At 43.3% G+C, this 15,466-nt stretch overlaps 1 protein-coding gene across 3 annotated transcripts in view; it reads right to left on the bottom strand.

Moving 5' to 3' along the window:
* The window catches only part of sorcs2 (sortilin-related VPS10 domain containing receptor 2), a 305,919-nt gene that overhangs the window by 39,181 nt on the left and 251,272 nt on the right, over positions 1-15,466 (bottom strand). For all 3 annotated transcript variants that reach the window (XM_061030706.1, XM_061030707.1, XM_061030708.1), the window contains exons 8-10: positions 14,584-14,673; positions 4,168-4,347; positions 2,225-2,371 (exon numbers count right to left, since the gene is read on the bottom strand). In XM_061030706.1, the coding sequence (XP_060886689.1) occupies positions 2,225-2,371; positions 4,168-4,347; positions 14,584-14,673 (417 nt within the window). The remainder of the gene's footprint in view (positions 1-2,224; positions 2,372-4,167; positions 4,348-14,583; positions 14,674-15,466) is intronic.

Below are 15,466 nucleotides of genomic sequence, written 5' to 3'. Positions count from 1 at the left end.
TTTTATGACTCATCCGTTTTGATTTGATGAAGGATAAGAGTTATTCACAATAAGGTGTGTAGCTGACATTATTGATTGTCGGGCGCGATGTAACGGTTTGTCAGGAGGTTTAAAACCCGCCTCAGCTCCAGCTCTCAGCCTGTCGTTAGGTTGACTGAAAGTTAGACTGAGACAGCATTTCCAGCATGGAGACCGCCATTAATGGAACTCCAGCGCCCCCTGCAGGAACAGACGGGTGACGTCACTCAGGCTTCATCCAGTAATATTTATAGTCTATAGTCTATGTGCTGAGCACGCAAGTTGATTGCAACTGATTTCAACTGCCTTTGATGTATTTTTTGTGCAACTATACTGCAGCGTTTAAAACACAAACATCACCCAATAGACCAGCAACTCACCTTATTAACAGAATTAACTGATCCAGTGATATTAAAGTTCATGTCTTTGCTGACGGATGAACGGCCTCTGATTAAACCTAATTTCTTCACAGCCATGTTGATTCTTTCTAAATGAAAGCCACCTGCTGGTCTGATTTATGCAGCACTTTATGAAATCATTAATCTGCAACAGGCTTCCTACGCTCAGTACGATGAAATGCTTCTGTGCACTCAGGAGGTCATCCCTCCGCTGCTCTCTGTCAGGTGTTGAGGAGCATGAACAGATACAGCTGACAGTGTTGAGCCTGACACATTAGAAAGCACATCTAGTATCTGCCTCCTTCTACCTGTGTGACCTGCAGCTCTGTGTTTGAAACAAAGCTGTCTCTCTCTGAGTGATAGAGGTGAATCCAGGTGAGATGAGCTTCTCTCTTAGGTAGTTATGTTGAGGTACGAATGAGGAGGTCAATATGAGAGAGAAAAACAGCCGTGTGTGTATCAGCGTTGGTAAACAAGTTTCGAGCTGATGGCCGTGTCTCCCTTCAAACCCGTCAGCTGTCAGGAGTGATGGTTCAAATAAAGGATCAGACTCTCTCTCTCTCTCTCTCCCTGTGCCGGGTGATGTATGGATATCAGACTGAGGCTGATTCATTTCTCTTCTTTCGCCGTCTCGACCCGCAGTGGCAACTTTTGACAAGACGAATGGAAGAGCTAAGCAGGCGTCTCGCACACATTCCTCAAAGTACAACACTCATCCCTCATCCTTTAACTTTGTGTTCCTTTTCTGAACAACCCATTGGACAGGTTCCCCAAATTTGAGGGATTGTTGCTGGTAAAAGATTGCGTCTGCAGATACAAAGTTTGAACACGTTGCCTTGTAATTGTGTTTGCAGCTTTGGTATTTCACTTTAAATGACTGCAAGAGTTCATCAATAAAAAAGTTTTGAACAGTTTGTATTTTGACCTCGTTTCACATCCGTTTGTGAAATAGAAAATATAACATGATTGTACATGGAAAACGAGTGTGAGTAGACATTTATGCCAAATTGTAAGACCTTCCCCCTCGGCTTCCCTGACATGTTGTGAATAATACATGGACGTAGTCTCAGTGGCACACCCATTTGTTTCTGAAGATGTTTTATGAAGCCAAACAACTTTGGCGGCCATATTGGAAATGCTTTCTCCGACTTACTTTAATCTAATTGAGAAACAGGCAAAGAGGCAGAGAGTTGAGGTGGGCCAAATTAATCTTGGTTGCCCACCTGTCAGTGAAATTAGCCACACCCCTTATTATTCAAAACTATGCACTGCTCTTAGCCTTATCATAATCAAAAAAGCAAGATTTTGGTCGACAGTCAGTCCTGAAAATCCTCCCAAAATGGGATTTATGCACGCTACACAAACATTTCTTTCCATCCATCATGGACAAAAACTGACATGGATTAAGGCCACCCCATCACTACCCAATTGTTGCCCTGTCTGCTAAATGTCAAACAAACGGTGTCTGCTGACTTTACTGTACTGTACTGTACATTACAATACTCAGATGCTAAATTACGCCATACGCACTAATGTTAGCGTTACCTAAAACTCTTTACACATTCACAAGCAGGCTAACTTAGCCCAAAGTTACAATAGCAAACACATTGTTTACACTCCCTAACTGAATGAAACAGTCCCGCAAAAAAGTTATAATGTTAAACAGTTAGAAAATCATTCAATCTAAGCTAAACTGATTGTCTATGATGAAAAGCAAGAAGCGGTTGTTGTACGTGCATAAGCGTGCATGGAGCCATGTAGTCACATGCTCAAAACACATCCAATTTCTGCCGATAGTTAGTGCTTACCGCTTTGCAGCTGACCGGTTTCCCGTTCATGTCAGTGGTGGGCGGGGCTAAGAATTCCCAGTCTCTTCCTTTGTTGTAGGTGATGAGAGTCGTTACTTTGCTGTCGATCTTTTGATTGGCCAGGAAGACTCCTTTGATTCCACGAACCTGGGAGACAAAGTAGAGTTACCGCAGTGAGAATGAACTCTGATTAAAGACATCTGAATCTTTTTTAACAGGTTAAAGTCATTTAGTGTTTATAAGAGCTTTCATGTATTGACATGAACAAAAGATGCATTATATTACTGATCTGATAAAGGTCACATATTCTGTAAAATCCACTTCACCATGTTCCTCTAACTCTAGTATGTGTTTCTAGTCTGTCTACAAACCCCCTAATGATGAGAAAAGTCCATCCTCTCCGTCTTTTGCCTGCTCCACTTTTCAGAAAATGTGTTCTCAAACAGGCCGTTTGGAGATTTTCCCTTCATGACATCACAAAGGGCAGTAACCCCTCCCCCAGGTGGGTGACACTGCCGTGGTCAGACACAGCTCATTTACATATTTAAAGGTACAGACACAGAAACAGCCTGTTCTGAGCAGGGCTGAAATAGAGGGGTTTATAGACATGATCAAATACAGGATCAGAGTGGATTTAGAACAAGAAACTTCACACACATGTCTTTGGGAGCTCTGGTTGAAGAGGAGGAGAATATGTCACCTTTAAAGTCCCTCCTCTCCTTTAGATCCAGTCACAACACCTTGGCATTGTAATTTTTCAGAATATGAACCAGAACATAAAAGGCTGTTCACTTAACTGTCAGCCCTGTCGTGTGTTCCTTTAAACCACTGACACAGAAACTACAGGCTTGTAAAAGTTTAATTCACTGAAATCAATACATGCTGCATGTTTCCTGCAGCGTCGAGTATGATCGCTACGGGCTCTGAAGCTGGAACGTTCAACCGGAGAAGACGACGACGATGGAGACGGTGCACACAGACATTAGAACAGAGCGAGGTGGTGTGTCAGACATGTCTCCATCCACACACTCCCCCAGCTCCCTGTGCTATCTATAATTTAGCGCCGATGTTTATAGATGGAAACAAGGTAATTGTTGAAATCAAAGTACACGACCCTGCTTGTATTCTCTCTGGACGTCTGGCTTCTCCTCCTTTCTATCTGCACTTCTTCTGCTCAGTGCTGAACCCTCTCTTCTTTTTGACACTACTTTTTCTGCCTGAAGACTTTATCCATCCCTGCATGCTGTACCCCTCTCTATCTCTATCTACAGCGTGTGATGAGAGTGCAGCCCCGAGCGAGGGATGAAAGAGGAGGAGGAGGAGGAGGAGGAGGAGGAAATGAGTTCTGCAGTGACGGCCTCTGCCTCCATGGTCCAACACCTCTTCCTTTTCCTCCCATATTTCCTCTCTCTTTCCTTTTCCTCTACTTGTTTCATGGTGTCTGCGTCCATTTATCTAGAAACCTTGCCAAAACACTCCCAGATGACAACAAGATGAACAATCGCTTTACTGCAATAACATACAGAGTGATGTGAGAGGCAGCTATCTCCATGAGTCTTCTCTATAATGAACTGTAAGCTAAACAGTCACTGTCACAGTGACAGTCCAATCAGGGCTTAGAAACCCATAACAACAAGCTATCCACTTGTTTTGATAGTGTTTCTTTTTACACTGTAAAAACTCAAATCTTATTTGTCTTATGTCTAGTCAAAAATGTGTTGCCCTTGCCCATGTACTGTTTTACTTTGTATTTTCCTTCCCTTGTGTTCTTCACTCATTGTGTGTATTCTTATGGTTATGTTTTTAGTTCTCTTTTGGTCTATAGTGTTTATAGTTTTAAGGACTTAGAGGAGACAGAGCGTACATTTAGAGCCTGTTTGAATCTTGAAGGAGTAAACACTAAATGTCCAACGTCTCTCCTGCTTCCTTCGTCTAAGTCTCACCTCAAGTATGTCGATGAGGGTGTTCTCCTCAGGCTGCTTGGTGCTGCGGACATTTTCCAGGACGATGGAGTAGTAGACTCCCTGAGGGTCCGACTGGTACAGGTTATAAGTGTCCGATTGGTACCACTCCTGGAGGGCGAGGAAGACCTGGTTCTCGTCTGTACTCACTATCTGAACATCCTGGGGAAGAGATGGAAGGAGGACAGAGACGAAGGAGACAAAAATGGGACAGTCAGTCATTTACAAATACATGATTTGGAGATTAAACTGGACGGAAGACAAGAGAAGGTTGGGGATCATTTTAGGTTGATACAAGAGATAAATATCATTGAAAAGGGTACAGAAACTAAATTATTTCGAATGTGTTTCATACAAGCAGCTTCAGATGAATTCTCCCTAGAGGGATTAAAACGTTGGCGTGAATGGTCGAGGTAAATAAAAGCTGCAAGTGAAAAGAAAAGCTGAAGCAGTACAAGCTGCAGATTCACAGAAAAGTTTGACTTGTTGTAAGGTCTGACGGCATAATCGGATAAAAGCAGAAATACAGAGACCCAGCCTCAAACTGCAGGAGATAAGGGAACACTTTATCCATGCAAAAAGTGGCTTTGGCAGCTTAGGAAACTTGTTAGCTGTTCTTGTCAAACCCTGTGAGCCTCCGATGCAAATGACTTCATCACTCCTGAAAGACTGTAACGACGGCGCAGAGAGCGACTCAGCACTTTCTCAGTGTTAGTGATTACATTAACATAACATTTGGAGATAAAGCCATCAGAGTGCAGGGGGAAAGTGCCCGCCAAGGTGTGTCTCTAATCACTGATGCCCTGCCATCTCGCTTAGAAAAAAAACACTAGCGCTCAATTACGCTTAGATTTATGGCCACGGCTAAGAGTCATAACATTATTGAAAACTGTGCACTGATTTTCATATTCATAAATGTTTCTGAGTCAGCCAACAAGCTGTGCATCCATTGCCAAGAGGGCAATTAAGCTACAAGTACAAAAAGGGAAGGGAGCTGTACACATGGCCAATGGATTCACTCTGACACCACGGACAGAGCATGGACTGGTGAGACTAGTGGATCAGGAGCCCAATGATGGTTTAAAGCAGTGGGGATTTTAGAGTCTGTCGGGGCTCGAGTCCAAAAGCAATTAAGGGCCACTCCAACCATCACCATCATGTCTGCCAGTGTCCTGATCCTTACTCCTCTTCCTCTTTTCTTTTTCCCCTCCTACAGACGGATCATTCCTCTTCCATTTTTCTTTGTTGACGTTCATTGATAAACTTTGGTTTTCACCACAATCATTTATGCAAGGATTGGTATGGCAAGGAGAGTGAGTGCTGTCAGGTGGAGCCCCCTTAGGGAGGTTTCCTACTGTCATTGTGAAATTTGCACATTTTAAGCCACTGCTGTGGGGGCCCCCCTACCTTCCTGGGGCCCCAAGCAATCACCTATTGACAGGCAGCACCTCTGGCTGGGGGTTTAGGTCCGGGATGTTTCCATCCATAGAAGTACCTATAACACGAGTGTTGAGCGACAGCGGTGTGAAAATGGTCTTCTCGTATCATACCAACGGACTACCGGCGTCTGCTGGACGGGAGAGTTATTTCCTCTCATGCATGTGCAGAACGTACGTGGTGGTTGGCCGTCGGCTGAAGTCTTTGCGGTGTGTTCTAGTGCAACTTTTTGGCCAAGACGTTTTTGGCCTTATAGTTTGTTTACCTACTGTAAGTGTAAACATAATGTCATTACCACAAGGGGATAACTGAATATTTGACTACCTATGACCCTTTATGTATCTGATTTATATTTCATTATGCTGCTTCTATGACTCCACAGCTCTTTTTTCCTGCAGTTTGCACCTTACATTTTCAGATCAACCTGCGGCTGAGCGGCAGGTTTGAATGTTCCTCTCTTCAGTTTGAAGTCTCTGAATCCAGCAGTGAAGAGGATTATGATGAATGGCAGCTGAAAGACGCTTTCCTGTGCACTCAGTGATCTGACGTATAAGAACACAAACTTAACTGGATGGATTTGGTTGAAATGATTCAAAGAGTTTTGCTTTTGTGAGCTGCAGCGTGTTCTGTTCAATAGATGTGTAACACTGTGTGTGTGTGTGTGTGTGTGTGTGTGTGTGTGTGTGTGTGTGTGTGTGTGTGTGTGTGTGTGTGTGTGTGTGTGTGTGTGTGTGTGTGTGTGTGTGTGTGTCTGTGTGTGTTTGTGTGTGTGTGCTAGACTGAGGCGGATCGTCAGACTGTAAAATAAATAAAAGTCTTCAAAAAGCCAAAGTCTGAAAACTGCACAAATGTTCTGAAGGATTGATATCAATATTGAATTCAAGGAACTTTTTAAACTTTCAACAAATGTGTTCAACAAGCAGAAACTGGTGTTATAGTGTTCGGATCGCAAGAAAGGGCCGGAGTAATGAATTATAAAAAACAGACCAAACTTCAAACAGAGTTTGAGTCTTTCTTCAACTGCTCAACAAACTGATGTGAGAAGCCAAACATGCATAAAAATGTCTGCAAAATAAGAAACTGCAGCTGCAGAATAAAGTCTAACTGGATTTCCACATCTCATCTTTCACTGACGTAGATGAGCAGACGCAGAGTCGGGTTTTCTGTCACAAACTACTAAAGGTGCATGACGAGATCTAGCTCCTACAAGTCTACCTCAGGTCTACATCCTTCAGACCTCCATCAGTCAGAAGAGTATCCGGACTTAATCTTCAATCCCAGGACCGACAGAACTGAGCGCTTTAAGTTTGCTGCTGCCGTTACTTGGAATGAGTCACAAAAACAGCTGAAACTTAACGAGCTGCTCTCATTGGACGCTTTTAAGAGGATGTGAAATGACTTGGAGTCGGACACATCTGGCTGCAGATGTTCTCCCTGTTGTGTTTGTGGGAGATCAGGACAAACATTTGCTGTTTAATTTATCATTTGTATGTGTGGCTGCTTGTTGATTGTGTGAAACTCTGTAATTTGTGCAAAAAGCTCAGCATCTAATCTGTAAATTAATTTGACTCTGATGCCGGTTTATTCAAACACCAGATTGACTAGATCACCTTTGATCCAGATATCCTCACTATAGCAATGTTTACATTTATTTTATCAGACTAAAATCTGACTGGGGATTCCAACGTCCCCAGCTACATAAGGGGATCTTGTTAAGACGTGGGTATACATGCATCAAACTTTTAGTTTTGACGGGTAAATGGTCCAGTTTGGATTAGAACCCACTGCCGCTGTGAGGAGGACTATAGCTCCTGTACAGGTGGCGTTTGACTTTAACACTACAGGCTAGGCTATCTGGCGCCTCAAAGGTAAAAGAGTGTTACTTTGCTAATGGTAATCTGGGGGATCTTTTATCCTTTACTGTAATACGATTAGGGAACCTTTCGTATATCTGTAAAGCTCAACTGCAGAATCTAGCTTGTTCTAACATTTTACCCAGTGAACCACCCAAAACTCAACCTTGTGTTAGCATCATCCTGACTCCTTGGATCAAAGGGGTCCCTCTTCTTTAGATCCCGTCTGATTAATTGACCAGTTGATAATCTCGGCTGATATTAGCATATCCAGTAACTATCGTATTGTATTTCATCACAGAGATATGTGCCGATATTACTTGATTTATTCACCAGTCAAAAAGCAAAAAAAAATCGTTGTATGACACTAGCAGTTCTCTTTCATCAGCAGAGGACGCTATATGGATTACAAAGAGTGTCAAGCGGTAATGCATGTACCTGTGTACCTGTATTCTCTGTTATATGATTGGAGTCAGTGGCTTTTGAGTAGGGCGTTTACATTTCACCATGTCTAAAGAAGCCAAATGTTGGACAATAAGGGCAAGAACAAGACAAATTGTCATTGGAAATATCTTCCTCTGCCTATTGTGTTTGCAAAAGGCCACCTTTGTCTTTTCAAGTGAAATGTCCTTTACCTTCCTGACATGAAAACGCAGGATTCCTCTACCAGTGTCCCTCCTGTTGTTGCTGCATCACTGAGCGCCCTCTGAAACAAACACTCTACATCCATCTCTGTCAGGACCAGCAGGGCCACACTCATCCAAAAGACAAAGGGGGTAAAATATCACAGAGGGTCTGAGACGCTGCACGAGCCACTGGAAGCAAAAACAACCTCCTCTCAGCAACAAAAACTTCCCCTTCACTGAACTCATCATGTCGTGAATAACACAAGAAAGGTAGAGACAGAAAGAAATAATGAGAGGGTGAAGATTATTATTAATTTACACATGAATGGAAGCTTTCTCTGTGCGGGGACGTTACATGCACATCCTCAAAGGCGTGAGAATATTTTGAAGTGCTGAGTAAAAATAAGTGTCGTGATTAGTCAGCTGTAATGTACACACAGCCACAAAAACCCCACGCTGAAGGATGAAAGCCAAAAGGAACGAGACGCAGGAGGTGCAGACGGGCGGAGGTGAAGGTGAAGTGAGAATGTGAAACAGATGTTGGAGCACTCTGAAATATGTTCTCTGACATCTTATGTTACTTTTTAATGTACCTTCACTTACTGAGGGCAAAATGAAATGTGCTTTGTAAGAATTAAAATGTTATGTCAAGTATTGGGGTGAATGCTAAATGTCTACATACCCTATTTGCATGAACCAGAGGTTGTTTTCCACAGGATGACCTCTTGACCCCCATCAGAGTTCAAGAGAAAAAGCCACCAAGTCCGACCACATTGTAACGGGTAAGACCTCAATAACCATAACAAATCAACAGGTTTGTAGTGGATCATCACAGTGAGACTTTTTGACTTTCAGGGAAGATTGTCAGACCAAAACAAATTCTCTCATGGGACACACCTCCTACATCATCCCTCAGCTCCCCCCTCCCTTCCTGTTTCACCAGAAAGTGTCTGTGAGACGAGTGCTGATAAACGTTTGTAAACAGGATTCTGCGATCAAGTCAAGTAACGATCCACATCTCAAAGTTGATTCGGTTTTTATCCATTTGTTTTTTTAGCACCAAAGAAAATCTTTTCTTCAGTTTGGAAAGTGTGTTGGTTCTCCTTCAGTTGTACCCTGGTGACGACACTCCCTCATTATGCCTCTACCAACAGCGTGCCTGAGGTTGCAAGGCGGGGCCACACCCCCACGTGAGCAGGGCTTACAGTTAAAGGGCTTTTTATACCTTCATTTTAAGAGTGAGGACAGTGGATAAAGTCAGAAATAGGGGAGAGAGAGAGTGCAGAATGACATGCAGGAAATGATCCAGATTTGAACCTGGGCCGCCCTCTTGAAAGACCAATGCCTCCTTACATTGGGCACATGCACTAACCACTAGGCTACCGATATCCCGACGTATGAAGCATGTGTGAGCCTCTGAGTGAAACATAAACAAGCTGCATCTCAGGAACGAGTCCTCTGTGCGAGGGCTGTAAACACAGAGCTCAGAACAACAAACCCAGAGGGAGTTTGACTTCACTCTCAATCTCAAGTCATTCCCCTACAATAAAATTGCATGAGCTATATTTCATTTTTCAAAGTTTAGGCTCCAAAAAGACAGTCTACAGACCAATGGTTGACCCCCTAGTGTCTCCGTCCACATCCTGTAAATGGTATATCGCTAAACGTTTGCTAAACACAAGTGTTTGATTTAAGTCCCATACTTGTGTGATTTCTCACACCTCTGACGGAAACTCATATGCAGTCATTACAAGTTTATTTTGGACACATTACACTCCTTCATTACGCGCTCCTTATTGCAACATCACTCAGACTTGGTACATAATGATATGAGAAGTGTCTTCCTCATTCCATTAAAACGACGGACAACATCTGATGCCAGATTTCCCTCCGCAGTCAGCTGTGACATAATGGCCTCTTCACTGTGCTCTCCTCTCTCTCGGCAGCGTTGAGCTCATCTCTTTTCACACTCTAACAGATCCCATTAATCATGAAATCATCATCGTGCCCCCTGGACATTATTCACACTGAATTCTGTTAAGAAAAGGTCTTTGATACAGTTAGACCACACGCTTCACCTTTAAAGGAGACTTTGGTGGCTTCCCTCTCCGTTAAGCTTTCTTAAATATCTAGTCTCTTACTTTTGAAAATCACGATTTTTCCTTTTTGTCTGAACCTCCATTAGCTCTCTGTGTTTGGTTTTGCACTGCTTCCTGGAAAGTTTTCACCTTCTCTTTGTGATACCAGTCCTCGTTAAGCCTGTGCATCTTAAGGCCCTGACACACCAAGCAGACAGCAACGAACTAGTGGCGACAAAAGCAGACTGTGGCGTCGCCTCACGCCACCTCATGTCTTGGCAAAAAAGTTGCACTTGAACACACCGCAAAATAACTCTCCATGCCAGCAGGCAGTGGTAGTCCGTTGTTATGATACGAGAAGACCATTTTCACACTGTGTTGCTCACCACTCGTATTATAGGTAGCATACTAATGGAGAATAATGTCTGATAAAAAGTTGAAAATGCCGTTGGTGTTGTCAGCCCTTGGTCTTTTAGTGGAAAAAGAAAAGAAGAGGAGGAGGAGACAAATAAGGAGAAACCGCACTAATGGGTGAAATCATGGAGACTACAGTGGCATGCTCAAGGGGCTTTACTGAACCTGTGAGAGCTGGAGAGAAATGAAACCTCTGAACAGCCAATCAGAGCGATCCCTCTTACCAACCGCCCACGCCGATTCAATATGTTGAATCAGCCAAAATGGGGGCCGACTAGTATAGCGACGGAGCCGCAAAAACTAGGGGGACGACTGCCCGACAATCTCCTTTGGTGTGTCAGGGCCTTTAGACGTTTTAATAATGCTTACCTGTAACTGACTTTTTATGCTCATGATACCGTCTTCCATACATAGTTCATATTACTCTAATCAACACTTTCTGCACTTACATGTCAAAGAATATAAGTAGTCTGCGGAAACAATCCCCAGCTGAGTAATCAAGACTCACTTAGTGGATAGGTTGACTACATGTTTGGAGAATCCTTGTCACCAATTTAGCTGCATAACTTTTTAATGCATAATTATGGAAGTGACCGATCTGACTGCAAGCTGGTGTGTTGTAGCTGTTTGTCAGGAAGCGTAAGTCTTGCCTAAGCGCCACTAGTTTGCCTGTGTCTATGGTTGACCGTTTGCTTGTGACTGCATTTCCAACATGGCCACTACCATAATTGGGCATCAAAACTGTGCTCCAAAAACCAATGGGTGATGTCACTGAGACTATGTCCATGTTTTGTGCAGTCTTTGTTTGCTAACCAAGCTAATACTAAGTACCAAACATTTTCTGATCCTTTGCCCCCTGCTCCTGCCCAGACTTCTCTGATAATGGCCCATTGTGGCTCTAAAAGGAGCAGACAGAAATTACCAAAATGCAAAATTCAGGATGAATTACGCTTTAAAAAAAATAAACTGATTTTGAAGACTGCTCAACAGCTCATTGTTGGCCTTTTAAAAGAACGACTAAAGATCTGAACTTCCTGACACTAATACAAGAGCACTCAATCGCCTCTTTTAGAAACTACCATTAAAAACCAAGAGCGTTGACATTGTTGCCGTGCCACCAGAGATGACGCTCTCTCACATGCACGCGCAGGTTGTACTGTGTCACTGAGTTCGACATTGTGTTAAAAAAATGTGATTAAACACGTGGTGACAGAGAGCAAGAGACAGGGTAGAAGCAGAGCAGAAAGGGGACAATTATTACCTGTGATTTCACAGCTCAGCAAGCTGTGTGTGTGTGGACGTGTGCGTGTGAGTGTGTTATGTATGCATGTGTGTGTGTGTGGTTAATCCATAACTCGGGTCAGGTCTCGCAGGAGAGCCAAACTGCTCTCTCTGATGGCCTCTGCATTTTTCATCCTCCAGCCTTTCAATTATTCACGGAGGAAAAACATCGCACTCCGAAAACACTCCCCCTCTCTCTCTCTCTCTCTCTCTCTCTCTCTCGCTCTCTCTCTCTCTCTCACACACACACACACACACACACACTTTCGCTTACTCTCCACCCTTTCATCTCTCACTCCATCCCTCCTCTCCTTCTCTTTTTCAGCCCTCCTCCGCCCCCTCCTGCTGTGTCCCTCAATCTAAAAGCATGGCTACGTGTGACCTATCTGCTCACCCAAGTAAGAGGACACATGTAGAGAGAGAGGGAGACAAGAGAGAGAGAGAGAGAGGGCGAGCAACTAGGGCGTACTTTAACTAAACACACACTGACACACACCCTCATACACACTCATTTATCCAGCGCCTTTTTTACTGCCACACCTAATCAAATCGATCCCTATTGTCTCGACCTGTTGGAGGCAGACCAAGAGTACGAGTGTGTGTGTGTGTGTGTGTGTGTGTGTGTGTGTGTGCGTAATTCAATCACTTTCACCTTCCTTGAGGATCACAGAGATGCTGTAGCTGAAGTAGTCGAGCAATTGAGGCATAAGATCTCTCTAAGTGGTGGGATGTAGTGGAACAGGAGTAATTCTATATATTTCCTGAAGTGTGTGTGTGTGTGTTAAAGTGTGTGTGTGTGTGTGTGTGTGTGTGTGTGTGTGTGTGTGTGTGTGTGTGTGTGTGTGTGCGTGTGTTGGTGGAAAACACACTCCACACAGTCCCCTCTGACAGCGTGTCGATGGCAGTGATTGTCTTAGAGGTTTTTTTTCTTAGTTTAAGCCTGAAAAATACATGAGGACCTCTCCCCGGGCACTGCGTTCAATCAGAGGGGGTCAATAGCAATCGGGTGGGTGTCGCGCTAAAACGGCCCCCCGTGCATCAAGCGCTGACAGCAAAGGTTCCGCATTTATCGTCTTTGCCTTGTCAGTGACACGGGATGCGTCTGGATCGATGATTAGTGGTGAATATTTTATGGGAGCGATCGTGTGTCAGGACAGCGGAGGGCTGATTCTGGTATAAGTGCTGTACTAACATCTGACACCAACGAAGAAGAAGAATATAGTGTTGAGAGGGCTTTAAAGGGAATGAAGTGGAACTGAATAACAAACTTTATCTTCAGAGGGCAAAAAAAGTTTGTGCTGGATCATTTTTCTAAGTCACTTTCGATTTAGAAAGTAGCATTCCCTCAGTGCTCCGTCTGCACCCCCTTCCCTCTGTGCTCCCTCTAAAGCCACGGCCCTCACTTACATGCACGAGCGCCGTTGCTTCAGAAGTGGACCTCAGCTCATCACTTGCATTGTGTAGAAACTACGTCATCTCATGTCTCATTCAGCGGTAAGTAAACTCACAGTATAAACTCTGTCATCTGTGACACGCTTTGAGTGTGGGCTAGTGCACGTAAGGGGTAAAGAACGAGCAGGGAGACAGGGAGGCATGTGATTGGTTCATCAGATTGGTACCTCGTGGCAGACATTGGTCAAAGTTTTTACAGACTTACAACTGATGATACAGATGATGGATTTTCTTCGTTCCTTTTTCAGAGCACATGAGTTATTAATTTCTGTCAGGACCTAAAGACAATTTCAACAAAAATCTTATAAAGTGGATCTGGAGGAAATTACCAACTCTGCCTTTCACTAGTTAATCCTGAATAATCTCATGCTGTTTTTTTCTCTTCAGGCTCACCGTAGATAGTGGTCCTCAGTGTCTCCCTGTAGTCTCAGTGATGTAAAAGAAGGACACTGCTGCATCTTTGAATGTCTCATTTCACTTTAACAAACTCTCAAACCAGTCCAAAGTAATATCCACCTGATGACATCACACATTGACCTATGTTACCTTTCCTTCGGGCTGTTTGACGTCAGTTTGAGATCCCTGACCACTTCCTGTTTCTGTGCTTAACTTCCTGTCCTAACCTTCCATCTAAAGGAAGGCCTTACTTTATTTCAAAATAACAGCACAGTTGAATTCAAACACATAAAGTACTCTCAGCTAAAGAAGGCAAAAACATTCAAAATAAAAGTTGAACAATTTTTTGTTTCAAACATGAAATAAAGGAATTTCAAATATGCTAATAAAATGTGATCAATCATAAAGAACGTTTGAAATTAAGCGAGTAATCACAATTAAAATGTTTAATCTTTGACAGCCCCTAAAAAAGTTTATGTGGTAATATATATGCAAATAATGTTTCCACCTGACTTAAAAGGGAAGTCAGAGATTACTTTAATCTTTTCTCACACACAAAAAACAGCACCATGTTCCTAAATGACCTCAGGAAAAACATTTGTATATTATTTCCCATAATCCTTTGCAAGAAGAACAGGAAGATGGTAGCGAAATCAAAAAAAAAATTCCCACCTGTTTTGGAGTCATAAACATCAGAGACAAAACCTTAAAAGTTGAGTGTTTTCTGTAAATTTTCCCCATATTTAAAGTTCTAACCAAAAGCAACAACAGTGTTTTAATATGTTATTAGCTGATGGAGAGTCGCAGCGCTCTGAGCTCACTCGAGCCTCTGAAACAGAAAATTGTAAAACACTGACTGACCTTTGGCAAGGCGTACTTGGGAAACCTCATCTGGACGAACTCGTTACGCCGATAGGACACAAAGTGCTTGGTGCGATTCCCTGTAGTGACCTGGAAAATGGATGAAAAATAGAATTAACCACAGCTTAGCATAACAGACAACTGAAATACACATTATCTAACTTCAACCCCAGTATGTGCTATTTTTCTTTTGACAATTGTCAACGCTCTGTCCTGATTTACCCCATACAATGTGAGCTCTCAGGTCAGTCAGGTCGTCCAGTGTGAGCACATAAATCAAGAGCTGTGGTCGTGCATCATAAACAATCAGCCGTACGGTGTGAGCCGACGTCTTACCAAGACTCTCTTTTTTTTTTTTTTAAATCGTACAGTGGACAACGGCTTGAGGCCACAAAAACAGGGCACCACAATGTATATATTGAGGGCTACACATAACAAGTCCACAAGAAAAAGACGTATTTCCAAAAACATGAGGCAGTCAATCGACCCGTGTGCAACCAGTGGAGGAGCAGAGATCACCATCTGCTTTTCGTGACTCACACTTTGCTGGTAAATAAAAAACAGGAAAAAAAACACCCCGTGCTGCACAGACTTTGGCATTCACCTCTCAAAGTGGAACCTTTTTGGTTGAATCATGCTGCCCTCCTGCTGAGTGAGCTGATCAGAGACGCTCACAGGGTGCTGAACCAGAATACACAAACAGCCGAGGCGTCGCTTTAGCAGAGGAAGCTGGGTGACAGAGACAGCGCCTGGTGACTGACAGAGGCTTAAACAAGAAGTGAAACGTGTCACATCCTGAGTGAAGGCTTCTGAAACACACTCCCTGTCACCGCCTTTTGTGAGGTGAGCGGCGCTTTAACTTTCAGAGTTGCTGCTTTGAAAA

Source organism: Labrus mixtus, chromosome 23, assembly GCF_963584025.1.
Source record: "Labrus mixtus chromosome 23, fLabMix1.1, whole genome shotgun sequence".
NCBI classification, from domain to species: Eukaryota; Metazoa; Chordata; class Actinopteri; order Labriformes; family Labridae; genus Labrus; species Labrus mixtus.
Note: the sequence above shows the minus strand (reverse complement) of the source record. Positions and strands in the feature narration are given on the sequence as shown.